The sequence below is a fragment of the Calonectris borealis genome, chromosome 3 (genome assembly GCF_964195595.1).
Source record: "Calonectris borealis chromosome 3, bCalBor7.hap1.2, whole genome shotgun sequence".
NCBI lineage: Eukaryota > Metazoa > Chordata > Aves > Procellariiformes > Procellariidae > Calonectris > Calonectris borealis.
The window spans coordinates 109024102-109050600 of NC_134314.1; the positions used below are offsets into that span (position 1 = coordinate 109024102).

Sequence of the window (26499 nt, forward strand, 5' to 3'; positions counted from 1 at the left end):
TGCATGCTGTTTCCAAGTCACACAAATGCAACCCTGTTTGACAAAGCCGTAGCCAGTGTCATTTGACAGTACGCAGACTAAACACACGATGTTTTCAGTGCGCCCTTTTACCATTCTGGCAAATTTGCGGTTTGCACTCGGGTGATGTGGAAATGACACAACTATTCTGATAGACAGGCACGGTGACCGAGAACATCTGCGCTCATTGCTAACAACCTGCCATTAGCACTGCTGACTCACCTGCCTTGCACAGATGGAGGGAGATCTTTAAACTGGTTTCACTCATGCCATTCCCTTTCCCAGAGGGTCATGTTAGGCAATGGCTCTTAATGGTGTGTGCCGAAATGCTGCAGAAAGCACTTCTGCACTCCTGTTTCTCCTTAATTACTGGAGATGGTATTAAGACGTGGGTTACACCACCTACTAATCAATGCATTCAGAGTCTGCTCAGCACAGGCCAGTAAGGCTATGTCCTGGGGACAGGAGACAGCTAGGGTGTCATTTTCTCACCTTCCCTAGGCAGGCACTGGTGGTAGGAAGAAAAGCACAGACAGCTGGCAGAAGAGTGTGCTCTTCAGTCACAGAAGCATGTTCTTGTGAAGTCCGAGTCTTGCTGCATTAATCACATTATGAAATTAGAATTTGTAACGAGGGGGCGGGGGAAGCAGTAGTTTCCCCTTTCAGTTGTTGGGAAGCCATTTCTTCTTCTTGCCTTCAGACTGTACTTGTGTATCTCATTTTCTGTGAAAGCAACCCGCAATGCCCACTGGCTCACATGCTACCTTCACACTGGAACAAATGAAAACCAGCAAGTCATCTTGACTGGGATCTACCTCTGCATTTCTTCTCATAGGTGCCACTGCATCTCCAAAATGGTAATTTCTGGAGCAGCAGCCTGGCATTTATTTGAAAGTAAAAGGATACACAAGCTCTTGGTCAGATGCATGTATTCCACAGCAATGGAAACTGTTTTTTTTATGGGCGTAACAGAAGGCGTGAGAGTATAATGGACTAAGTTAGGGGCCTCACCACATATATAAAAGCAATTTAAGTAAAATACTAAATGGGATATAAATTGGCCACAAAAATACTTCAGCAGAAAATTATGCCCCCAGAAGTCATAGAGGGAGGTCTGGAACAGCCTTCCAGAAAGAAAGCTGAAGTAAAGACCTCAGTAGTTACAAACACTGCATGACTCATTTAAGAACTTGAGTTCAACTCTTTATGGGATTGAGAAAGTTTGATGTGCCCAGAGGTCTTTTTCACATATAAATGATTTGGGTTTTTTTTTCCCCCCCTTTCCTCTGATTAGATACAGAAACGGCAGGGGGGGATTTCATTAAAGGCTGTACCAACTGATTTAAAGAGTGTTTTATGGCTGAAGTACAGGTTTGGGTGACCTGTGCTGTACTTTTTTCTCAGCCACTTCTTTCCTGCGTGAACTTGGGCAAGTCACAAACAATTTACACTGCCACTCAGTAAGCCTAGGCTGGCTTCCTTCAGTTTACCCAATTCATATGAACTGCATGAAGACAAACATTTGCAAGCCATTGTACAACAGAGGCTCCAGCCACACTAAAGAAAGATAAAATGGTTAAATATTTATACATTGCTGCTTTTTGTAGTTTAACATTTAGATTAGAAGTCATCCCTCAAGATCCCTCCTCTGAAAAAAGCAGAGGATGTCACGGGACCTAATGTCTTGACAACTCATTCCTTTCAAGTAGTTTTGACAGAAATAGGACTACCCATTTATCCAGCTCTGCTTCGTGCACATACTCCAAATGCAACGCCTCCAGTGGTTGTCACTCTGCTGCTCTTGTCAGCCTGGCCCCAGGGAGAGGCTGTCTGTACACTGGGTCACAGCAGCACCAGCGCCTGCTTTCAGGAGAAGCAGGGCTGCTTTGCGGTCGGACAAGCTGGCAGCAGAAGCAGCACCCTGAATTCACATTAGATTCCACTGCAGGACAGTTGCACCAGGGCTCTCCTATGGTCCCCAAAGGGCACCTGTTGCCTCTTCAGAAAGTCCTGTCCCACTGTATCTTTTACTGCTGTATTTGCGAGGCTGGAGACAGCTTGGGATATACTTGCTGGTGCTGCAATTGTAACTCGGCGCTACGTACGCATCATAAACCACTCCTTGTGCTATATAGCGCTTACGGCCATATCTTAGGGCAGGACAAGAGTCTTAGAGCAAAAGGGAACTGAGCCACCTCTGGTACAGGTGACAGAGGGAAAGCATCGACCTTTAATTCCTGGTCCCAAACTGAACTGTAAGCTCTTTTTCTGCGGAAAAAAAAAATTCTACCTCACAACTAAACTGAACTATTTCTCATGTTCTCTTTCAGAGACTGACAAAATTATACTTAAGACTTAAATGACTGACCAAAAGTTCCTGTTGGAAGTGAAACAATGATTAGCCACTAGTTAAGCTACTGAAGAACCAGAAGGCAAGGGCCACTCTCTTCACTTCCTCTCAAATCCATGAGCACCAACCTCAGTCGATTCTCTGTGTTCAACTGTCCTCAAATCATATGACTTACCCAGTCCTTCCAGATTTCCTTCTCTCCCCAACAGCAGCTGCTCTGTTTTCCATCTATCACTCCTTCTCCTCCTCTCCTTCACGGGTCCTGGAAACAGCTGCACCGTAAGCAACCACTCTGGCTTGGAGCTCCTCTTTCAAAAGGCACCGGGGCATCACAACATTTTAGGAAATGGATCTGTTTTTAACATGCAGGTTACTAAAGACTGAAGCTGCAACCGTCAGAATGAGCTTGAACGGTCCCTTCTTGGGAGGGGAACTGTCACAGTGGAGGAGATACTGAATGCACCGCCCATGCAGAGCTGTCCCCGGGGATTAGCCAACTTGCCCTAATAGCTCAAGGGAAATCAGTAATTTTTGAAGAGAAAGAACTGATGTTGCACTATAGTCAAGTACTCCCATATTGCTCAATGACTTACCAAAAGTGAGTTGGTTTACGAGAAGTAACAAACATCACTGAACATAGAAATTATTAGTTTATATTGATGTTTAAAGGCAGGGAATTCAAGACTACCCACAGTGGCAATACACCTCACTCCAGGTCATGATGAGTGAAGCTTGAGCCCAAACTCAACTTACAGCTTTGTTAGGACTTGAGTCTACAACAACCAACTTACATCACGTTGAAGGTAGATATTTAAAGGAGGTTTATTGGGGCTAATACTAAATTCAAACAGCCACAAGTTCATTTTCCATGTTTACCACACCAACTGTTGACAGATGAAGTCTCAGCGGCAAGTCCAAATTTTCATTTTGCCATAACTTCCTGAAATGTGACTACAGATTTCAATATTTGGCATTTGATCTTCAGAGAGAGATATCATGTTTAAGAACATTCTACCAAATACATTTAAATCATGACTCAAAACCAAAACAATTTCAAAGTTTTGAAACATAAAGCTGTTAGTATGAAATTAGCTTTTATTTTTTACCTCAAAATAAATGCACATTTATCATTTATTCAAATGAAAACTGAAGAGGGGTATCTTAAACAAGAGGGAACCCTAACAGAGCAAATATCGCAAACATCCTCAAGTTCCTTCTCCTGCTATTGCCCAGCTCTGGCTAAAAACACAAGTTTGATTTTTTTTTTTTTTGTCAGTTTGGTCAATTAAAAGAAAGACTTGAAAGCCCCAAAATTAGAAGTGGTATAAAACAAAACCAGATAATCGTTCTCATCAGAATTCAGGTCCATGTGTTGCCACACATTTATATAAAACTTTCACTAAGTGTTGTACTAAATAGGATTTAGTAACCTCTTCTGCAGTTTAGCTCTTGATATCTTGGTAAGAGAAGTCAATGCGTAAGCATGTCAGAAGTCAACGCTATAGTGTAACTACAGTATAACTCTAACAGGGCTTCTAAACACTGTTCACCAGAGTGATGTCTTATAGTTGAATTTCAGTTTCAGCAGGTACTTCAGATTTACCTGAGCAACATCATACACAATATATCTGGGAAGAATGTTAAGGAATAATTACAGTTGTTGGTATTAGTAAGACAGAAAAACCTCAAAACACAATCAAACTTCACCTTTGAACTTAAGTTTCCATACAGATGCCTGTGTGATTAAGCAGTTCTAACAGCTCAAACCACAAATCTTTAAATTTGACTTTTCTTTGAATCTGAAAATGTTTTATACAATAGTTAGAAACAAGCAACCAACAGTCATATGGAGAATTAACAGTGGTGCAGCAAGAATCTTGAGTGACAGGCAGGTGAACTGACTTAGATGTAGCTGTAGCTCTTGAAAATTATTTTTTGTCAGCCAGAGCCATAACATACATCATCTCTCTCGCTATCTAAACAGTGGAGCAACGTAGCCTAATGAGATCTGCAGTTACAGACCTGGCATCTACAATTATAACTGTAGCTCTATTGCTACCTTCCAGCACAAAGTCATTAATGTCCTCTTAATTTCCCACTAAAAAATCCAAACTGGAATCACAGAGAAGAGCTCTACAATGGTTGGCAGTGCTTGCACATTTCTAGGACCGCACCATTTTATTTCTTCAGAAGACAGTCCCAGCTCACCTATTTGATTCTCAATGCTTCAGGCCTCAAACTTACCTCTAATCCCAATTTTAGATTAAAAGCATCCCCATTAAACATAGTGTAAACCAAAATGAATGCACATCATGTTACCTCAAGTAGCTATTATTAACAGTATTGTATTTTATCATCTGACCAAGACGGATGTTGTATTTAAGAAAACTCAAGATAAAACCAGTATTGCCTGGAGTTCTGTTGCCAAGACTGCTTGCAAGAGGAAAACAGCTTACCAAGAGAGAAGACAGTTTCTACACAACCCAGAGGTTGTATTAATGGGTTACTTGCTTCACTGGCAGTGAAGAGACTGATCTGGGATGTTAGACATCACCTATTCTTATGACCTCTTGTGAATGTTGAGTACACGTTCATTTGGGGGCACTTCTGCCTAGAAAGAGGTTTAATGGCTACATCTCTGATGGACATCTGAGGTTTACCTCAATACTTGCGAAGGGTCTGGAGAACACAAGAGAAGCTGTGTGACGAGAGACTCCATCAAGCCACAGAGCTGGCTCCCCCACCTCCTCCTGGCCAAGCTGGCCAGCCACAGCACCACAGGGAAGAAACCAGAGTGGAGTGATGCGAAACAACCACAGGTTGCATCCATTCCCCTTCCCTTGCCCTGGCACGTCTCTGGGCAAGGCACTACTGGGCGGTGTTGCCTGGCCACTCCAATGCCTTCAGGTATATTGAGTCCTGTTGGGGCAACAGCTATTTGCTACATGTATTGTTTCCTTTTTTGCAGAACGACAATTTAAGTGTGACAACTGTAAAATCATCTCCCTTAGAGAAGAGACTCTGAATTGTCTGTGAGTACTCCAAAGCAGACCTCAAAGAAACAAAACACACTGTGCCAAAACTCCTGACCGACATTAGCAAGGTCCTGCTAAACTCAGCAACACTCAAAGACAGTGTGCAGCCAACACAATAGCAAAGGATACTCATTATACAGAAGACAGGTATCGTTAATTCCTGTTGAGATCCCATTCCCTAAGGGAACCTCTACACCACCAAGGGTGGTAGTGGCTGTGGGATCAGGTGCAGTTTTGCCCAAGCCTAGAAAGGGAAAAACCATTAGTTACAAATCTAGAAGACAAACACAGACTTTGCACATAAAGAAAATGACTCAGCCAGCCTGAGAAATATTACTTCACATATAGTTTCAAATGCTGACCAGGTGTAAAATTGTCTTAAAAAGAACACAAAGGATATAGTCTGTTTGTTCAATTCAGCACCACCATACTAATGGTAGTTGTACTCTGCTACATTAGAAGTGAGAATTTTAGACTTTTGGCTGTTGATTGTCTAATCTGTATGACCAAAGCTAAAACAGATCAGACTTATTCCTATCCTAGGTCCATTAATGAAAACATGCACATTGCAACATTTTCAGAAAAGTGTAACAAACCAATTCTTATTCTCTTTAAACTCTTCAATACAAATCTGATTTGACATCCATAATAGTGAGTAGTTCATATTGAAAAAGACGCTAAATCATATTTTATTCTATTTTAGGCAACTGATTTTTTAAGCATCTCAAAATGAATAGTTTAAGAAAAGACACTTGTTACTGAATGTTACTGTTCTTTGCTCTCCCATCTTGGTACAGAAGATAGTCATGATTACCATTTCTTTTGCTTGAATTAGAGAGTTAAGTCTTTTCTCTCATCTTCTTTTTCAGTGCAATATACTGATACTTTTTGCAGATAGAAATGTAATGAGAACAGCTGTTCCATCTGAACTTTTATTCTTAGATTTTCCCTTCTCTGCAAGCTTCTAAGGCACTTTGAAAACTGAACAATTATTCTTCTGATCTATCAAACCTCTCATCTTTCTTCTAAAATACATAGTATTGTTATGATGAAAGCAAGTAAGAAGTTGGAGAAGGCACCTTACATTTTTCTCTTGTGTACTATCAAATGAAAGTTTCCTCCTGAACTTCAGGCAATGCATTAACTTCAGTCTTAACATTCCAAGTGTACTAACTCCCATCTCAAAACACCATATACACATATACAGATGCAACTATAGGGCAACATTATGCAAACCCTTAAAGGAAGTGCAACTATGAAATGACTATAGTTCTCTTTGCTAAGCAGAGAGCCACAAGATGAGTTTGCCATCAGTAACAGATTACCAATGACAACTACTAATGCTTACCTTTCACACTGTGTTTTCCCTTGGGCAATTTTGTTATGTGAGAAGCATTCTTTAGCTCATACCTGGCAGCACAAAGAACACACAATAGCATTTTACATTCATCTTAAACTACCTTGGTGAAAAATCATTCACTTTATGGTGAGTTAATATAAAGTTAATTTAGATTCTACTCTTCTGGAACTCAACAGCCTTCCTTCTTTGTCTCAGTTACTAATTTTAATAATATTGGCATTTAGTATCAGATTCTAGACCTGCAACACTGATTTTTTTGCGCCACCAAACAGCTCTCATTTTAAGAAAAAAGAAATCTTGTTTCTAAAGAAATACAAAGTCCTCTTTCTTCACACTGAAGAAGAGGCTTGCAATTTTAGCATCACCTTCTACCATGATATATTAAGCACATTCGGCAAATACTCTTCATAAGTTACTTACATATTTCCAAGGGCAACTTCTCCCAGTAGTATTAAGCCTATGGGATCAGCTTGAGATGTGTGACAGTAGTTGGCACTCTTGGATACCATGTCTGCAAAATAGATGCCCTTCCCAAACATGTAGCCAGTCTGCAAGCAGTGGAAGGAAGAAAAAAAAAAAAAAAAAAAAAGATGGTGACAATAACACATAGGCAGCATTGAGTCCACCTGGCTGGGCTCCCAGGAGAGCAAAGCTGCAACTCAAGCTCTTGTGGACACCAGTCAGCAACCCACTCTGGACACACAATGTTGCCTGCATGCTGAGAGATAACACTGAGCCCTCCCCACACAGAAATTCTCCTATTTAGGTTGTCTCCGACTGTGGCGAGCTCTGGGCACAGGGATGGAGGCAGCCAGAGAAGCTATCTGTTTAACGTACCACAGGAGCTTCAGGGGGAGCTATCCGGAGACCCTGCGAGAGGATACCGGCGAAGTTGGTGGTGCGGGAACCGTGCCACAGCAGCTGGCGATTATGAAGCTGCTTAAATGGCTTGTAACGCTGACTCTCTCCTTCACGCTCAATCCTGAAGATCTTCAATTCAAAAAGGGATAGGAGAAAAAGAACAACCAAGCAAATAAACCATTATCTTCATGCAACTGATCAGATGAAAAAAAAAAATCATCCAGTCTGGAGTATACACTAATATGCTAGGAAAATTAATCTGGATAGTTTTTAGCATTTGCAGTTTGCTATGTCATGCTAAGCAAAAAAGAGGTCACATTGATCACACAGTACTTGTTATTGATTACTTCTCCACCTTCCCTTCTGCATTTTCATGAGACTATAGTTTTCTGAAAAATCAATCATTCAAGAGAACTAAGGCTCAAGTTTAGAAGATGACCACTCCCCCACCTCCTTTTTGAGGCCAATTAAATCAAAATAAAAACACATCCCTAAAGACATCTCAGTAAGCTCAGACTCACCTCTGCCTAGACTTTTGCTATTCTATTAAGTAGCAATTGGTCTATCAAACCACCCCTTCAACAAAGGAAACTAGATAAGCTACTCAAAAATAAAAGGAAACTGCGAACAAGTAAGTCAACTTAGAAGAGCCCAGCTTCACAAACTTAAACCCCAGTATTGCCCAGCTTACATCCACGACTTTGAGATCATATGCGTTGTGAGTAGCAGCATGAGTATTTTTCACATATTGTTTAATAATCTTGGCTTCTTCTGAATCTTTGTCAACAACCTGCAAAGAGGCAAAACAAGAGAAGTTTCTTTAGCATACAAACTAGCAGGCTTCTTATAACATGATGACATCCACCATATGCTTGCAACTCCCCAGTTTAAGCCTCCTTTATAATTTAGGTGGAAATTTATTCCCACAGATGTACAGGTATACAGATAGCACTCAGTCACAGAATGTCTGAGACGGGAAGGCACCTCTGGAAACTGAGATGATTTCCAACTCCCCTGCTCAAAGCAGGTGCAGCTGGAGGAGGTTGCCAAGGGCTGAGTCCAGTCAGGCTTTCAAAACCTCCAAGAATGAAGCCTCCACAGCCTCTCTGGGCAACCTTTTCCAGTGTTTGACCACTCTCACAGTAAACAAACAAAAAACCCCAAACCAAAGACACCATCAACAACAAAAGCTTTTTCTTTTGTTTAAATACCATTTCCTGTATTTCAGTTCGGGCCCATTGCCTCTTGTCACTGGATACCACTGAAAAGAGTCTGTCTCGGTCATCTTTACTCCATTCCCTCCATCAGGTATTCACAGACATTGATAAGATATCCCCTGAGCCTTCTTTCTCCAGGTTAAAAAGCCCCAGCTCTTTCAGCATCTCCTCGTACAACACATGCTCCAGTCCCTTAACCAACCCTCAATCTTCATCGAACTTGTGCCAATACATTGGCAATTTTAGGCGATTTGTTACACTCCAAACTAGCAGGACATCAGCTTGTATTCACAGTCACTCATTTCCTTTTATTTCCTTTACCTTAATATCAGTTCGAAGTTTTTCATAGTTGATGTCAATTGGGTCTTTATCTCCATCTTCATTTCCACCTCTGAGAAGGCTGTAAGCAACCTCAATATCAAGCAAGTTGTCCAACATCTGCACTTTAGCCTGAAGAATTTAAAGAGGTTATTTTACTTGAGCCTTTGTTCAGAATAACTCTGGAATACCCCAAATTATAAAAGTATGTGAATCATTGGCCACACACTGCCATCTTACAACACAACAACATCACCTTTTCTTAATATATATATACACATACACACACTTAAATACACTAAAATACACACACACATATATATGTATATAAATAGACCATAATATATAACATATAGGCTCGCCAATGTGACGCCCATCTACAAGAAGGGCCGGAAGGAGGATCCAGGGAACTACAGGCCGGTCAGCCTGACCTCAGTGCCGGGGAAGATCATGGAGCGGTTCGTTTTGAGGGTGCTCACGAGCCATGTCCGGGACAACCAGGGGATCAGGCCCAGCCAGCACGGGTTCATGGAAGGCAGGTCCTGCTTGACCAACCTGATCTCCTTCTATGACCAGGTGACCCGCCTCGTGGATGAGGGAAAGGCAGTGGATGTGGTCTACCTGGACTTCAGTAAGGCCTTTGACACTGTCTCCCACAGCATTCTCCTAGAGAAGCTGGCGGCTCACGGCCTAGACAGGTGCACTCTTCGCTGGGTAAAAAACTGGCTGGACGGCCGAGCCCAGAGAGTTGTGGTCAACGGAGTTAAATCCAGTTGGCGGCCGGTCACGAGCGGTGTTCCCCAGGGCTCAGTACTGGGGCCGGTCCTGTTCAATATCTTTATCAATGATCTGGACGAGGGGATCGAGTGCTCCCTCAGTAAGTTTGCAGATGACACCAAGTTGGGCAGGAGCGTTGATCTGCTGGAGGGTAGGAAGGCTCTGCAGAGGGACCTGGACAGGCTGGATCGATGGGCCGAGGCCAACTGTATGAGGTTCAACAAGGCCAACTGCCGGGTCCTGCACTTCGGCCACAACAACCCCAGGCAACGCTACAGGCTTGGGGAAGAGTGGCTGGAAAGCTGCCCGGAGGAAAAGGACCTGGGGGTGCTGATTGACAGCCGGCTGAACATGAGCCGGCAGTGTGCCCAGGTGGCCAAGAAGGCCAACGGCATCCTGGCCTGTATCAGAAATAGTGTGGCCAGCAGGAGCAGGGAGGTGATCGTGCCCCTGTACTCGGCACTGGTGAGGCCGCACCTCGAATCCTGTGTTCAGTTTTGGACCTCTCACTACAAGAAGGACATGGAGGTGCTGGAGCGTGTCCAGAGGAGGGCAACGAAGCTGGTGAAGGGCCTGGAGCACAAGTCTTGTGAGGAGCGGCTGAGGGAACTGGGGTTGTTTAGCCTGGAGAAGAGGAGGCTGAGGGGAGACCTCATCGCGCTCTACAACTACCTGAAAGGAGGTTGTAGCGAGGTGGGGGTTGGTCTCTTCTCTCAAGTAACAAGCAATAGGACGAGAGGAAATGGCCTCAAGTTGTGCCAAGGGAGGTTTAGATTGGACATTAGGAGAAGTTTCTTTACTGAAAGAGTGATCAGGCCTTGGAACAGGCTGCCCAGGGAAGTGGTGGAGTCACCATCCCTGGAGGTATTTAAAAGACATGTAGATGAGGCCCTTAGGGACATGGTGTAGTGGGCATGGTGTGTTGGGTTGATGGTTGGACTCGATGATCTTAGAGGTCTTTTCCAACCTTAATGATTCTATGATTCTATATATATCTTCTAGTACCTTATATATATATAATTATTTGTGTATGTATACACACATACATGCACATAAACAAACAAACAGATATTCTGAAGAAAAACAAGCTTAACCTCATGAGTCTTAAAACCTCAAAAATTCTCTATGTTAGATGTCTGATATCAGACCTGTTGCCTGCAAACAACATACTGTTTCCAGTCAATACCTGAATGTATTCCAAGTTATTTAGGAGAGGTGGTTTCTTCATCCCAAAGTCATGAGGAATCAGAGTATAGAAGCGGTTGGAGAGGTCCAAGATCTGGGATTCTGAACCACTGTCAGAAACTGCCTGGACAAGACAACAAGCACCAAAGAAAATTACTGAGTAAGATTACGCCTCCATAGCAATAGACACACACAAGATACTTGAGGACTAATACACAGAAGCAGCAATACAAATAGTGTTAATGCTGAAACTCTCACAGAACTAAAAAGGGCAATTCTATTTAATTATTTTGCACGTAATGAGTCACAGTACTTGCACAGAAATACACAGAATTTCTGGTACGAGAAAAATCTAATGGGGATTATGTTTCTGGAAGGCAAATAAAGGCTTCTGGAGATGGAAGGGGTGCATGTCCTTGGCAAGGTTCCGGTCTACTCTAACAATTGAAGTAAAACTTCCCGTATCTATGCTTTGCCAGGAAGCCCATTACAAAAAATGGGGTATGCTGGTACACTTTTGCAAGCTTTCAGGCAATACTATGTAGTGATTCTTGGAATGGTCCAGATCATGATGTGTAAATACAGTAATGTCATAAAGCCAGACCCTTTCGTGTGTGAACCTTTATTCTCATCCTCAGACTTTTCTGGGGTGAAAACACCAGCTCGCTACTAGATCAAGACACTGGCTTCCTTTGCTCAACTGCCATTTATGTCCGGCTCAGCCTGAAGTTTGTGCTACAAAAGCGTGAAAGGTACAAGTACTGGCCAAACTGGTACAACAGTGAAGAGAACTAACTAGTTACCCGTGGAAGCCACGTCCTCTCCCCAGCAAGAGAGAGCACAGATCTTTATGCACGCAGCTCAGCATTCACCCCACTCGGAGCCCAGAACAACTTCTGAATTCCCCTCTTGCTCTAACATTTCTTTCATGCTTACCTGCTGAACCTCGTTAAGGATGGAGTATGCGCTCTGGATCTGTCGCTTGCTCAGTTTTCCCAATGGCATCTTCTGCAGGTCAATCTGATGAAGATTCAAATGATTAAAACAGGATTTCACTACATTGAAACCATTGCAGCATTCCCTCCTAGTTTTTAGGGAACAAATCTCTCCATCCTGGTAGGACTGACCACCCAAAGAATGGAAACATTTCAGACTTAGTATTAATCTCTGTGGATTGAGGAATGATGTCAGAAGGACAGTGCACGCTACTGAGAAGACATCCTATAAACAAAGGAATACTGCAATAGGAAACTAAGCATGCATGGTAGGGCAACACAAAAACAGGGTACTAAGCATCTGGCTAGAAGTTTAATATTGACCTGTTGTCAGATGGATTCCTCAATCACTTCAGTAACAGTACATTTCAGGCTGGCAAAGAAGCAAACTGAATGAAATACTTTATCCTACAATTATCAAGGGTCAAACGCAAAGAGGTTATAAGATGCTTCGTATTTGTTAATGAAAAGCGAACCAAAAAAAAAAGCAACTAAGCTGAAAGCGATGTCTTGGTTACCTGCATTTATCCACTGATTTAATTTATATGTTGCTTTTGTTTGTGTATTGATGGATCTTGGGGGAGTTTTGGATTTGCATTAAACCCTTGCATAGTTAAGGACCATCTGAATGCAAAATGGTTTGACAAAAGTCAAGTCCAATGGAGTCTTTTACAAAGATCATACATACATCCTCTGGACTCTTGACAGTGCTCATCGTACAAACTAGCTTTTACTTAACTTGATGGGTTTAAGACTCAGCTCAAGGACAGAAGATCCGATGAAACCATATATATCACGTACCGTCTGGATAAGTTCCACATTATTCATTCATTACGGAGCTAGAAAACCCAGCTTTATGCAAATCATCTCTGCAAGCTGAACTCAGAAGGCTCTTCCAAGCTACAGACTGGTGCGAAAGCCCTGAAGTGGTTTTGTATGGAGATTTCCACCCTGTACTGGCCTTAGGAGAACTTTCACCTTTAGCTGCAGCTAAGCATACATAAAGCCAGATACTAAGAAAAGCCAAGATGGACTGCAAGAGAGAATACAGGCTTCAAAACTGATCATGTCTTGGGGACACCAGAGTCTCAGTCAAGATTAATAACCTAATGAAAAACAACTTGCAATAGATTTGTAGCTTCCAAACTTTTGAGGCCAATACTTCCTTGTTGAGTACCATCCATCCGTATTATCTAATTATTAGCTGAAAAATCATGAAGGACATGTAAAAGTAAAATGGGCCATTTAACTTAGATGTGCAGAATTAGCTGCAGACACCTATACTAGTTAACCTATATGAGTTACATCAACCTATAAACTTAACACATATAAGCACTAACACATAAACACTAACACCTATAAACTAACACATCCCCCAACAATGTGATTGCGTTATATCTCTCTTACAGAGCCCACATACAGCCAAAGGGCTGGAGTTTGTGTCTCCTATGAGTCATGGGAGGTGAACAGAGCCCTGCAGAGCTAATATAAAGCTACACCGCATCCAAAGCTTTATCATTAGATGCATCAAAAGAGCACAGCAGCCAAGGGGCTGAGTCCAAAACAACAGCACTGCAATTACTGCCAGATGCACTGAGGGTAACATGAAGAATTAGCTCCACACCACAGATGTTTGCACCAAGATTGTCACGAGAGGCAAGGGAGATGTCTACCTTCCACCCAGGCAAGAGAGGACGCAGCACTAGAGTAGACTCAGCCCTCTAACTAGCCTTTTCATGTAAGGCAATGACATAGGTCACTGTAACAAACCCCTGTATGCTCGGTGAGGTAAAACTCTTGAAAGGTAAATTGGAAACAGGAAGAGAAATACATCAGATAAATCTATTGTTGTGTAATGGAAAGACTAAGAATTTGCTACAGTTTTGGCAGAGTGAGAGTGCCTGGATGGAATGAAATACTTGAGATCAGGCTGATTAAAGGAACCAAGCAGCCGTTTTCGGAGGATGCACAGAAACCTCTAACTAGGAAAAACATTATTTCCTCTAACGGAAAACAGCTGTTCGGCAGCAACAGTACAGGAAGACAAATCTAATAGGAAGACAGGACCATCTGGACTCCCAGCTCTCCTATAGATCTGCAGCTGGTGTGAATTAACATAGTTTCAACAGAGTTCTACAAAACCAGAAGACATCAGACGATGATCAGTTCAGACTCTTTAGCCAGTTCCAATTACAAAGAATTATTAGTATTTTAGAAGACTTTGATGTAAAGAACCACTGAAGATACAGGAGAACACAATTAACCCAAGGTACTACAAAATGTTGGGCAAGCCATCTGAAAGCTTTCAGATAAGCTGTACGAAATGGTGCAAAGCCTGTTCTGAAAAGTAGATACATGAAATACTGATACAGAGAGCAAACAACAGCTGCTTAAATATGAAGTCTTAGAGCAGGATAACTAAGCTGGCTGAAGAAAACTGAAATTTGTTATTTAGATTTATAACCCAGTTTGAATGGCTGCATTAAAACAAACTGCAGGATCTCTGAGCACCAGTAAAACTGTTTCTATGCAAGGAGAGACAGATGATACTAGCAGACCACTCTCTGAAAGCTTGTTAGAAGCATGGATCAACAAGTATGGAATAAAGAAGAATGGATGAAAATGGGGTATCATTAGAACAAATGAGAAATACAACAAAAAAAATCTCGAGTTTGGCCCTGTTCAGAAGAGGATCTGGACTCTGTCAAGGCACCTCATTAGTGCACGTATCAACTGGCAGCATTTCTCAAGTCTGAGCTGCATGCTCATTTGCTACCTAAATCAGTGGTAGTGCTGCCCCCTCCCCCCCAAAATGTGGTTCACCACTCACAAAAAAGAAGCGTCTCCTGCCTCACATCACGAGCAAATTGGCTCTCTGTGTTAATATTTTAAGATCATTCAGCGAACAGTGGTCATGATGCACATGTCACTGGAAAAAACAGGGAATGATTAACTGATCCCGGGACCTGCAGATGAGTTTCTCATAGGCTTGTTAAGTTGAAGACACTGACACAGACATTGCTCACTGAAAAACAAAGAATGCATCCATGTTTTAAAAACTGCATGCATCACAACTAAGTTACTACTTCCAGTGCTTGGCAAATTCTGGTCAGACTCTTGCACTTATTTTAAGGCTGATCTAAAACTCACACTGACTTCTGGGAAGTATGATGCACCCTGGATTGCAAAGAACTTGCTTCTGGCTGTGTAAGTATGATGTAAAGAGAGAAAGAAGGGTTAGAAGTGAGAAACATGAACGTGTGTGGTCACCTCAAATTCCACCATTGCTTTCTTCATGCTCTCCACATCAAAGATCATCTTAATAAGGTCTTGGATTGGCTTAGCAAGTTTTGACTTAGTCCCGGCACCCACTGTCAGTTTCCTGACAGCTTCTTCATCCTGGGAGGTAAAAATAGTATCAGAATTAGCAAAATCACAAAGGATAAAAAGTAACAGGCTGGCTGCCATGGTAACAACTCAAAACCAATTTAGTGTATACATACTGTGACTAGCCTGAAGTTCATGAGGAGCGTGGGACATTGCTCTGACATTTTGGAATATTTTTGGAAAAAGGGTTTAAAAATCCACCTATTCAGTAATTTGGCAGGCATTATTTTAAGAGGTGGCACTGTAAAATATAAGTAGAATTAAGGGAACATGAACTCTGTGTGCATCTCTGCTTCACCTCAAGCTACAGTGTTAATTACTTTTTCTGCAAGCTTTCTGCTGCATGGAGACCTTGAGATGAAAAAATGACTGTTTACTTGGTTGTTTTTATGACAAAACAGAGATGCAATAACTAGTTTCACTAAGTTTTTGTAATAAAAACTGTCATAGATGAGTACAGGAATCATCAATTAGCCATAATACCATCTAGATGCTTTCAGGGATAGAGTGTTGCACCAATAAAGCATCTGCCAGATGCTTCAGAATGTCACTGTGTGTTGCAGTGTAACACACACTTTGTCGCTGCAATATTCAAATTTCCAGAAATAAAGCTAAGCTTTGAGTACTTTGCACTGAAAGATAACATCCGGTAATCTGGCCACAGGAAAATGCAATGGCTTGAAAATATGTTCTCTGATATCTTTATAGCTATTAACACTATTGAACTGTTTAATCTGAAAATAGTTTAAGTTATGGGTATGCCTTCAAATAAACACACAAACCCCCACTGGGCAGAAGGAAGAGAATTCTTCTTTAGCGTAGCTCTCTAAATAGCCAGATCTTACTGGCAATGAATAATTTCTCTTTTTCAGCCTGCTCAATACGTTCACTAAGCAGAATACTGCTGCATAGGAGTTGCTTCACCATTTGGGAGAATTTTGGATGCAGAAGACAGATGAGAAGTATCTATTTAAATAAAAGAAAATGGTGTTTTCAGACAGGAAGTATGTGAAATGACTGCTGAATTAAGTTCAAATTAACATCCTTAGAATTACAGAGTAGACAAGCACTAGAAGGACTTCAGACTTGACAATGGAAAACTACTTAGTTTCCCAACACATCTATTTTAATGCATGACACTCATTGATCTACAGCTCTCTCTGTGTAGCACAGAGAAGATGCAATGGTTGCACCTGCACTTCATTCCTGAGGTTTGCGAAATGTAAGTGATCCAACAGTGAGCGCAGAACAGAACAGCTAGAGGAGAGCAGTGGAGCAATGCTCCTCCTAGTACAGGGACATTTCAGGGTTACCTGCCCATAATCTATTTCCAGCGGGTAGAATTTTTTGGGATATTTAGTGAAGTTCTTTGAATGCCAAGAATTGCCAGTTTTCTCTTCATACAAATTCAGGAAATGTTCAACGGCATCTTCTTTTGAGGGCATCTGCTCCAGCTTGTTACTCCCGATTACAGTGCCCACGCGACCCCAAGATCTGAACACCCAGTATCTAGAGAAGTAAAACATGAGAAAAGAACAGTCGTAAGATACTCTGGCTCTAGATCTCAGTCCAAGTGAAACTGATCCTGCAACAACCACGCGACGGCATGCAAATCAGCCATTTGCATACCATTAATTTTATGGAAAACATTCTCGGTCAGTGACTGCAGGAGAGCAACAGAAAAGCCACCACAGAGCATATGTTCAACAAGTGGTGTAAAATATTGCCCAGTGTTAACACACCCTGAGGATAAATGTGTGCACAGCAAGAATAGAGAGGCCAGTATCTCTTCAGTGTTAATGTTTCGCAAATGCAAATCTTCAGGCTACTGGCATCATATATTTGAAAAACAAACACCAGGCATCTTTAAGCCTCAAGTCCTGGAGTTCAGATTTTTAGAGAAACTAGAAGTAATTCAAGTATTTGTTCTTATTACTGACACCACCTTGGGTGAGTTTCCTTATTATTTATAGGGATACAATCAATCAGCCTTTCCAATTTGTCAGGCATGAGACACAGGCACGGAGACCCCTCCATGTACTGAATCACAGATCCAGATACAAACCCCACATACAAGAGCCAGCAACAAAAGCTTATTACGAACATGGTAAAGTGCAATAAATCCAGAGCTGAACCAGGGTTGCTGCTGACAGACATTAGGTCCCCTAGATTTCTGTGCATCTCTTACATGCTTGGGGGAGCAGTTTCATTTTAAAGAACCCTCTCCATTTCTTCACCTGTGTTCAGTAATGCAACCACTGGACAGCTCTGCCATGCGTCTGATGAGACTGGAAAGCTAAACACACGATTGTCCCCTGACCAGTTCAGTGCATTCTGTTAAGCCTCAGGGCACCCAATTCAGGACTACATTGTGCTGGAATAGCCAGAATCTGGTGTTGTTTCCCAAGGTTACGGTTCCTTGGGAACCGTAAGAGTAAGCTGGAGTAAGTTGGAGACTATGGGAAAGATTCCCAACAGCGTTGACTTTACATGTGGGGTCTTGATTAGAACAGAGGAACCCCCACCAAATTCTGCTTCTGTATTTCCAAGGACAGTCATCAGTCAGGGAGCACTGTGGCCCTCCTGTTAGCCAATTAACCCAGTCCTAAAGGCACCAATTGTACATGCCTCGCTCATCCTAGGATGCAGGAATGAACACTACCAGATGCAATTCTGCAAAATTACTCACCTCCCAACTTAGGTTTTGTCAACACCACGAAGAAATGTCCCCATGCCGAGCACAGATCTCTCCAGGGGTGGTTTGTTGTTTGGTTGTTTTGTAGTTTTTGGTTTTTTGGTGGTTTCGGGGAGGAGCTGGGTGGGGTTTGCTTGGTTGGTTGGTTTTGGTTCCTTTTTTTTTTTTAAAAAATAAATATACCTATCCATATCTCCTCACAAAGACATTTTACTCACACTTTGCTTTTGTAGATGCCAAAAATCCAATATTTATTGGGAAAAAGTGAACAGAAGTATTTCTAGGGAAAACTCACCTGTTCTCTCTGTCATCCTCTAGCAGCTGCAGTTTATAATAGGAATTTGTTCCTTTCACAATATCTACTAGGCCCAAGGTTGCACTGAAAATCTTTCCACCTTTTTCAAAGACATGAGCGGAATCCTCCAAACCTACCGAGAAGAAACAAATTAGAACACAGAGAAGGTTACCATTTTAGATCTCCTTCCTACATTTGCGCTCACCCAAATGTTTCATGAAATAGCATGAATCTTAACAGAAATACCGCAAAAACAGTGACCACGTGCTCATTCAAAACTACTTGAGGAGTGTTTTCTTTTTAATAAATTTTGAGCACACACCTTCAGATACACTGGAGTGAACCTCAATCCTAACAAGAGAAAAAAAAATTGTAACTTTTGAAAAAGGACCATTTAAAAATCTAGTATTTAACACTGCATGACCAGCTGGAGGAATTCTCAAAAAGAGATACAGCTCTGCAGGTGTCACGCTAGCAAATGGACTGAAAAACCAAAGGCTGGCCTTGGATGCAGTATGGATTCTCTGAACAATGTCTGTGCACCACAGCGTTGGCGAGTAGCATCAGCTGCCCCCCAAGAGCCTGGGGGCAGATGCTCACGCCAGACCCGTGGCCTCTGTCGGCTGGGCCTTTCTTCACCTCACTGACAGATGCTCCTGAAGCTGAACAAGGTGCACTCCTTAGCTGAAGTGGTCCTTCTGAAAGTTACACTAGAAAATCCTGGAATATCCAGCTTTGGATGTCAATCAATATCCTTCCTTTGATAGCAAAAAAAAGTGGTTTAAAAATTCACATTCCTTTTATGGCACCCTTATCCTTTCACAGAAAAACATTTTGCAAGCCATCACGCATCCTGAAGACTGCGTGTGGTGCGGGCGCAGCCATTGTTATCACTCACCAGAATCAGGATCTACGGCTGCTCCACCTTTAACTGTTAGCTTCATTTTCTTTTCAGACTTGCTAGGTCCTGCAGCGAAAGAGAGGTAATTTTTTTCCTAGGCAGGCAACACAGTCTGACTTGAATCAACATTTAAATTCTCAATTTGCGTAATTATCACCCTAAGGAGACTTCAGATCAGATTCCCAGTATATGAAGACTGGTATATGATGACTTCAATGGCTTTTTTAACCTGGCTTTAGCAGCCAATTCACAGCCCCCACTCCCGCAATTAAATGAAAAATAAGATCTTCCCAGATTCTATCTATCTATCTCCTTCCTTCTGGCCCCAAGGGGTGGGCCATATCATTTTTTCACCTGCATAGCAGATAAAAGTCACATTTACGGTTGTATTTAAGTGGAATTTTAAAACCTCACACGACATGGGGGGTGTTCAGGTCCTCTGGAGATCCTGCTGCTGTGAGATACGGTGTCAATAACATACCCAATTGTATGACAGAAACCTACACTTGGAGGACATGGAGAAGAACGGGTTCTGAAGATAGGTGAGCAGATGTGATGGTTTTGTTCACTATCCAGCATTAATAATGCAAGCTCTCTATGCCATTGGTGAGGAATGCCACTGGTGTTGGATATTTTTCCTGCTCCGTTAAAAAAATGTTATATTCTAAACCAAGTAGAACAAAGACCCATTGCTCTGGACCCCAGTATTTTCTCACTTGCTAACACCCCTTGGGGGTCACGGTAGTGTCTGTCACATCTTGGTGCCCCAGCACCTCCTTGGAGCGGCAACACAGACCCAAACTGGGAGAGAAGCTGAGGTGTTAGGAGGAAGAGTCTGGACTGATGTCAGGGATCCTGGGCACGTACAGCACAGAAGACCTCTGAAGCAAGACTGAACTAGGGGAAACAAGGGCCAGTTCAGGAGACAGCTTCATGTTTACTTAAAGCTAGACTTGCCCTGAGGTCTCATTATTTAAATTTATTATGAGAAAAAGGGCAGAGAACTCAAGGAAAGGGCAAGGATAGACTACACCCAAGTTTGCTTTGTGCATGCACAGCATTGAACAAGCCTGCAGAGAAACCACCACTTTATTCTTCACCTTGTTCTTCTTTGACCTTCCCAGCACTCTTCATACTTGGGGGCTTGCTGCACTTCCCATCCACGGCCATTTCCTCATGCTCCATTTTCACCTCCGCACCCCAAGGTGAAAGCGCATGGAGTGACACAAGCTCCTGAAAGTCCTTGCTGGAGGATTTCACATCCTGAAGAAACTCCTCTGAGACCACACGAACTTTGGCCTCCTTCACTTCTTCCATCTTCTTGCTCATTTTCTCCACATCCTCTGTAGAGGCAGGGTGGGAAATGGAGAGAAAAAGCATCAGTGAGGTTTCAGACTTTAGCCCCTCCCTCTGGCCATGATTCAAGGCTCTGTAACACTTTGTGGAAACACAATTCCACCACATTTTGGATTCACCATGTTCTTTGGAAAGCAAAATCCCCATCGGGTCAAAGCTGCAACTTGGGCTAGAGCAGTAACACTCATGTTTTATCTGGCTGGTCCAGCTCTCCCCTTCCCGGAGCTGGGCTGGGGCTGTACAGTCCCTCTTGGACCTCCTGCCAGGTGGGAGCAGTTCTCCTACCTCAGCAGCCAGTTTGCACCTCAACTGCAACAGGGAGCGAGAGCAGACCCTAAGTTGCCAGCAGAGAAAACAACACCCACGGTCAGCTCTGCGGCAGGCATGGACAGAGCCCCCAGCACTTTTCATCCCAACAAGGGCGGCTTGCACACCACCATGGTCTGCTGCAGACCCGACAGAGCCTTGCGGCACAACCCGCAGGATTAATGTGCTAGGTTAAACTCAAACAGCACGCATCTGTCTTTACTTTTCCAAACGCACTAAGGCCACATGCACACACAAAACGCTCCCCCTAATCCAAACACTGATCCGCAGAGAGCTCCAAGGATGCGTGCCCTCTGTAATCCGCTCAGCTGTTCCCAGTGCTGCCAGTAACCAAGGCACAGCCGCTCACTCTGTGTGCTGATGCACAGGGTGGCCTTGTTAGCTGTTGTCGTCATCTTTCCTCCCAGCTCCTCCACAACGCTCTTCACCTCCTCCTTGTTCTTTGACAGCTTTCCAAGAACCAGAATCTTCATGTTAGTCAGCGGTTTGTCTGGGGGTTTGGAAATAACACAGCATGTTAGCAACAGGCACAGAGCCCCCCAGGCAAATAACAGGCACAAAGGAACAGCATCTCCCACGCCTAGGATAATCAGCCCAGCTGGCAGGGAGACAAGGGTCCAAAAGCGGGTCTGACCTGCACGAAGCAAGTGGGAGGAAGCTCCCCTTCACCTAGGAAAGGCAACAAAGCTCAGTAACCGCCAACAAACGGGAAGGGAGGGAAGACGGGGAAGATGGATATGTAGGTACATTATTTGCCTGCCTTTTCGTTTGTGGTTTTTGTTTTTTTTTTTAAATGAAGAAAAAAAAAAAAATCAGTCTGCTTCAGCACTGTGCTACTAGAGACTCTGCTCTGCTCCCCTCTTCCTTTGATGCCTGGACAGCATGGGAGAAACTCACTGCAACATGAAAGCTCCTGCCTCTCCAAAACGCCATCTGTTTTGGAGGGGCTGGAGAAAGAGGATTGTCTCTCAAGCAACAGTGTTTCCCACATGTTACAGTACCTTTGGGTCTTGATCTTATAGACAGTACAAGTTTGTATCATGCAAACTCTATAATAAGTTAGGAGCAAACTGGTAACCATCTGAGGCTCCATCACATCATTGTGTTAACACCTTGCAATGCAGCTGGGTCCAGGACATGGCAAGTGTCTAAGAGCATATCTGCACTGATAAAGATAAATGCTATTAACTCTGGTTGACCAACTGAGGGGTTTGTTTCCTCCTCTCCCCCCACTCAGATTAGTTAGGTTGCGAGCAAACAAAGTAACCTGGCTTTAATTCTGGTCAACACTGAGTTCACTTTCAAGGCACACTGTGGCTGGAATCAGCTTGCCAATCAGAACCAAGACCTGGGTTACTTTGTCTTCATTGATAGAATAACATGATCTGGCTAAAATTGGCTGTGCAGAATTACTCCCACCCTTTTCACCAAGTAACAATAATCCCCTGCTCCCAAAACTATGGCCAGGGCTAAAAAGGCTGAATAAGAAAGAAATCAGCGTAGTTCTTAGTGGACAGGCTATATTCACCAAACATTCCAACAGCCTATGGGAAATTTCTGGAGCCCAACCTTTTCCCAATTTGTGGGCTGGAGACAGCATATCTATTTTGCATAAGGGGAGTTAATGATTGGTAAAGCCAAACCTCAACGGAGGATTTAAAAAACAAACAAACAACCAACTCTTGCCCTTAAAATCTAACATTGGATGTGGAATATCTGGCATTATGGAGGTCCCTGGATGTTCCCCAAGAAACTAATCTAGAAGGCGTTCCATAGCAGGTCTCTCTTGGGACACATTTTGCAACATTGGCCTTTAAGTTTCTGATTCATTACAAACATGTAATTTCCTCCCCATCCACAAATACCCAAAACAATTTGTCAGAAAACAACCAGAATCTCGAGGCCATATTCCCAGGCAACCCACCACAGGTCGACCTGTACTAGGAAGATGAAGCACATGAGACACCACCATGCTGTTTTTTACCAGGAGAGCCCTGCCTGCTTGGGGGCAGGAGAACAGCACACCTCTTCAGTCTGGTCTTTTTGTCTGGCTGGGAATGGCATTATAGAATCATAGAATCATTAAGGTTGGAAAAGTCCTCTAAGATCATCGAGTCCAACCATCAACCCAACACACCATGCGCACTAAACCATGTCCCTAAGCGCCACATCTACATGTTTTTTAAATACTTCCAGGGATGGCAACTCAACCACTTCCCTGGGCAGCCTGTTTACATGCCATCCTCTGACCCATGCCCAGCCAGCCGCTTACCTCTGGGCGCGGACACGGTCTCTGTCAAAGGAGCAGATGCGGAGGGCGGTGGCAGAGAGTTCACAGTTGCAGCATCTGGAGGGAACACCCTGTCCTGCTTCTTACACTTAAATTTCTTCAGGTAAGGAATTTCACGAAACTCCTGTGGGATGGAAGCATAAGTAGAGTTTAAAAACAACAAATACTATTATAAGATTTAAAGGCTAAATTGAGCACCGGCCAGATGTTGGCATTTACTGCAGGTCTTGGAAAGAATTTCCAAGACATTCAAACTAAGGTAGGCAAATACCCACTTTACTGATTGGGAAAACAAAGCTAGAACAGGGTAAATGATGGATTTCAAATCAAATCAGCAACATCTCTTTCAATTTAGCGTTACTGAAAAAAAATATGATTTAGTTATGCATTAGCTGCCTACCCCTGGAGGGATGTAGCTGTGACAGGACTTCCCCTCTGCCACAGCTGCTCAGCACTGCAGAACACTCTGCTCTCTGGCATCCAACACTGACTGCTGCTTACTCAACCTCCTTACAAGAGATAACATCAGTTAAGAAATGTGCTTCAGATCATCAAATTTGCAGTAAACACCCACCTTTGGGATTACCCAGTCCTTCCTGTTGGGAGTCTGCGTTTTAGCAACACACTTAGTCCAGGCAGTAATATCCCCTGAACAGTAATATGCGTCACTCTTGAACACAAACTGCCCCTTACACTCCTCGCAGGGAAGCAGAGCTCCAAATGCCATCCCATCTGCCACTCGGTCCAAAATCTAAAGCAACAAAGAATACAAAACAGGTCACGGCAGAAGGAGGCTGGAAGCCCACACACTACATTACACTGGGCTGCACAAGGAAATAACCTCAGGCTGCTGGCACTCAAATGTAGATGTTTCCAGCGCTTGTCATGCATACACTGCACATAAACCAAGACTCTTACCAGTACTGATTGATTTATGACGTCTTAAAGACATGGCACGAAGTTTCCCTGGTCACACCGTATCTGCTCACACCCATGGCTTGCAGTCTCTCCTATCCGGATTCGGCATTCAGGAGAGCATACCTACCACACAGCACCTGGCCAGGCAGCCGTGCCGGAACAGCCACGGAGGAGACGAGCTACTGCATCTGAGCACGTGAGTAGGTAGGTGGGAATGTAGGCTCAGACAAGTCCCAGTTTTCCTGCCTAGAGAGTATTTCTTGACCATTTTGAGTCTAGACACTTCCCACATCCCAGCCCACACTCCCTACAAAGAGTCTTAATAAATACAAATACTTAAAGTGATGCGTGGCTCCGAAAGAGAGAAGACTTTCACAAGTTACACAGACTGAAAAGCGACTGTTTTTAGAAAAGATACCAGGAAAGAATTTGTGCAGTTTTTGCTTCTTTTTGCATAATTTAACAGCTGAGGGAGGCGATGTGAAATGCCATAACTAACCTGCTCTTGAAGAGCCAGCAACAAAAAAAACACGGACCAGTTTGGGCATCGCAGAACAAAGGCACATCTCTGAGACTAAGGCACTGAATTCAGCATCACACACCACCACACAGCCCTTCGCAAGCAAGCATTAACAGCAATATCATCAGAGTCCTGGGACAAAAGGACTGGGTTTTGCACTGAATTTCTTTCTGAAGTGTTATGTTAGGAACGTGCTTCAGATTTGTGGACCTTGCAGCAATATTGGTTCAGGTCGGCTTCTCCGATTCAAAGACCCAGCACATAGGCAAAACAACTACAGACGAACTCACGGCATTCTCCCCTGAAGGCACTTCCTGCTTGTTGGCGATCAGCAGCTCTTTCAGGTCGTTAGTGGAGCAGACCTTCCTCAGCTCATCCTTGATGCCCCAGATCAGCTCTGTCTGCTCCTGTTGACAAAACTCAGCAGCTTAGCCACTTGCAGTCAATCGCTTTCTAAGAACACTCCTGAAACTGCAGTATGTGGACAAGGTTTTAGCAAGCCCATGGTATCTTAAATACCACTGTGAGATGAAGAGCACCAAGAACCAGTAGCTTTACCAAAAGGGAGAGTCACATCTTTTACCCAAACACCTAGAACAGATCTTTAAAGCCACACGATTCAGATTTCACTATGAATACATGAGCACACCGCAGCTTCAGCAAACATTCTCTCTTCTCAAGATTACAGGTGGAAGGACATCCCTATGGGATTCTATATAAACCAAAGCTTCTCCATCACGAACATGTGAAGAAAGGCCATGGAGTAACCTTTACAGCACTATCCCATACAAAAAGGTACAAGCAACACTAACAAGATAGCTAGCTTTTAGGTAGAGTGGAACCCATGTTCCTATCACACTTCTACCTTTAGCAAGTTCTCAACAGCCTTTGCAAGAATCCCCTAACTAGTTCACACTGCCAACGGCCGGGATGTGGCTGCATTTGAGCCTTGTATTAAAACAACAATCAGAAACGCTGATCGGCACTGTTCTTCTTTTAAGCCACCTAAGCCTGTGAGGAAATTCTACCAGATCAGTCACCTGCAGCACTGCGGAGGAGCCTGCATATTCTTTTGAGCCTTTCTACAAAAGGTGAACGGGTTGGACAGCAAAGAAGCATCCTAAAATATCTCAGATAGTTTCTGAATGTTATTCACTGGCTACACTCAAAAATGTAATCTCCCCTGGGAGAACTGGTTGAGTGTGTTAAATGGTTTAATTTTCAATGTCAATGGCCAAGCTTGATGAAATGCTGTTAAAAAAAATTAGTGAACCCAAAGTTAACCCTGATCCACAAATTCCCTTGATCTGTCCTAAACGTCTGAACTGCAGCAGCAAAACCTTGATAATATCCCAGCTAAGTTTTGTGGAAAATTAAGGTACTAAAAACAAAGAAGAAAACTTCTGTTCAAAGATGGACATACCATTTTTCTACAGCTCCGTTAAGACTTCAATTGCAGCAAAAGCAGCTTGTTAATTTTTTCTTGGAAAGTACCTATGCCAAACTTTCAATGAATACAAAATTCCTGATGCTCTATTGGGAATTCTTCCCACGTATTCTAGAAACTGAAAGGTAGAAAGCTGTGATCTATCCCACTTTGTACCCAAGTACTGAACACAGGTCCCCAGAGGGTGAAAAAGATATGACTTCTCATTAATCTAGTTCCACACTTCTGTTTAATTTTTGCAAGAGCT

The 26499-nt window shown here is 43.1% G+C and overlaps 1 protein-coding gene across 1 annotated transcript in view; it reads right to left on the reverse strand.

The window, feature by feature from the left end:
- Positions 1–3443: 3443 nt before the first annotated feature.
- PARP1 (poly(ADP-ribose) polymerase 1) overlaps positions 3444–26499 on the reverse strand; it is a 36210-nt gene continuing 13154 nt past the window's right edge. The window contains exons 6-23 of the mRNA XM_075147262.1: positions 25096–25212; positions 23942–24118; positions 23350–23491; positions 21427–21567; positions 20495–20737; positions 19392–19460; positions 18494–18626; positions 16817–17012; positions 15387–15515; positions 12058–12141; positions 11123–11245; positions 9163–9291; positions 8316–8414; positions 7601–7753; positions 7184–7311; positions 6752–6813; positions 5533–5647; positions 3444–3996 (exon numbers count right to left, since the gene is read on the reverse strand). Coding sequence (XP_075003363.1) covers positions 3915–3996; positions 5533–5647; positions 6752–6813; positions 7184–7311; positions 7601–7753; positions 8316–8414; positions 9163–9291; positions 11123–11245; positions 12058–12141; positions 15387–15515; positions 16817–17012; positions 18494–18626; positions 19392–19460; positions 20495–20737; positions 21427–21567; positions 23350–23491; positions 23942–24118; positions 25096–25212 — 2322 coding nt within the window. The 3' untranslated portion in view covers positions 3444–3914. The remainder of the gene's footprint in view (positions 3997–5532; positions 5648–6751; positions 6814–7183; positions 7312–7600; positions 7754–8315; positions 8415–9162; positions 9292–11122; positions 11246–12057; positions 12142–15386; positions 15516–16816; positions 17013–18493; positions 18627–19391; positions 19461–20494; positions 20738–21426; positions 21568–23349; positions 23492–23941; positions 24119–25095; positions 25213–26499) is intronic.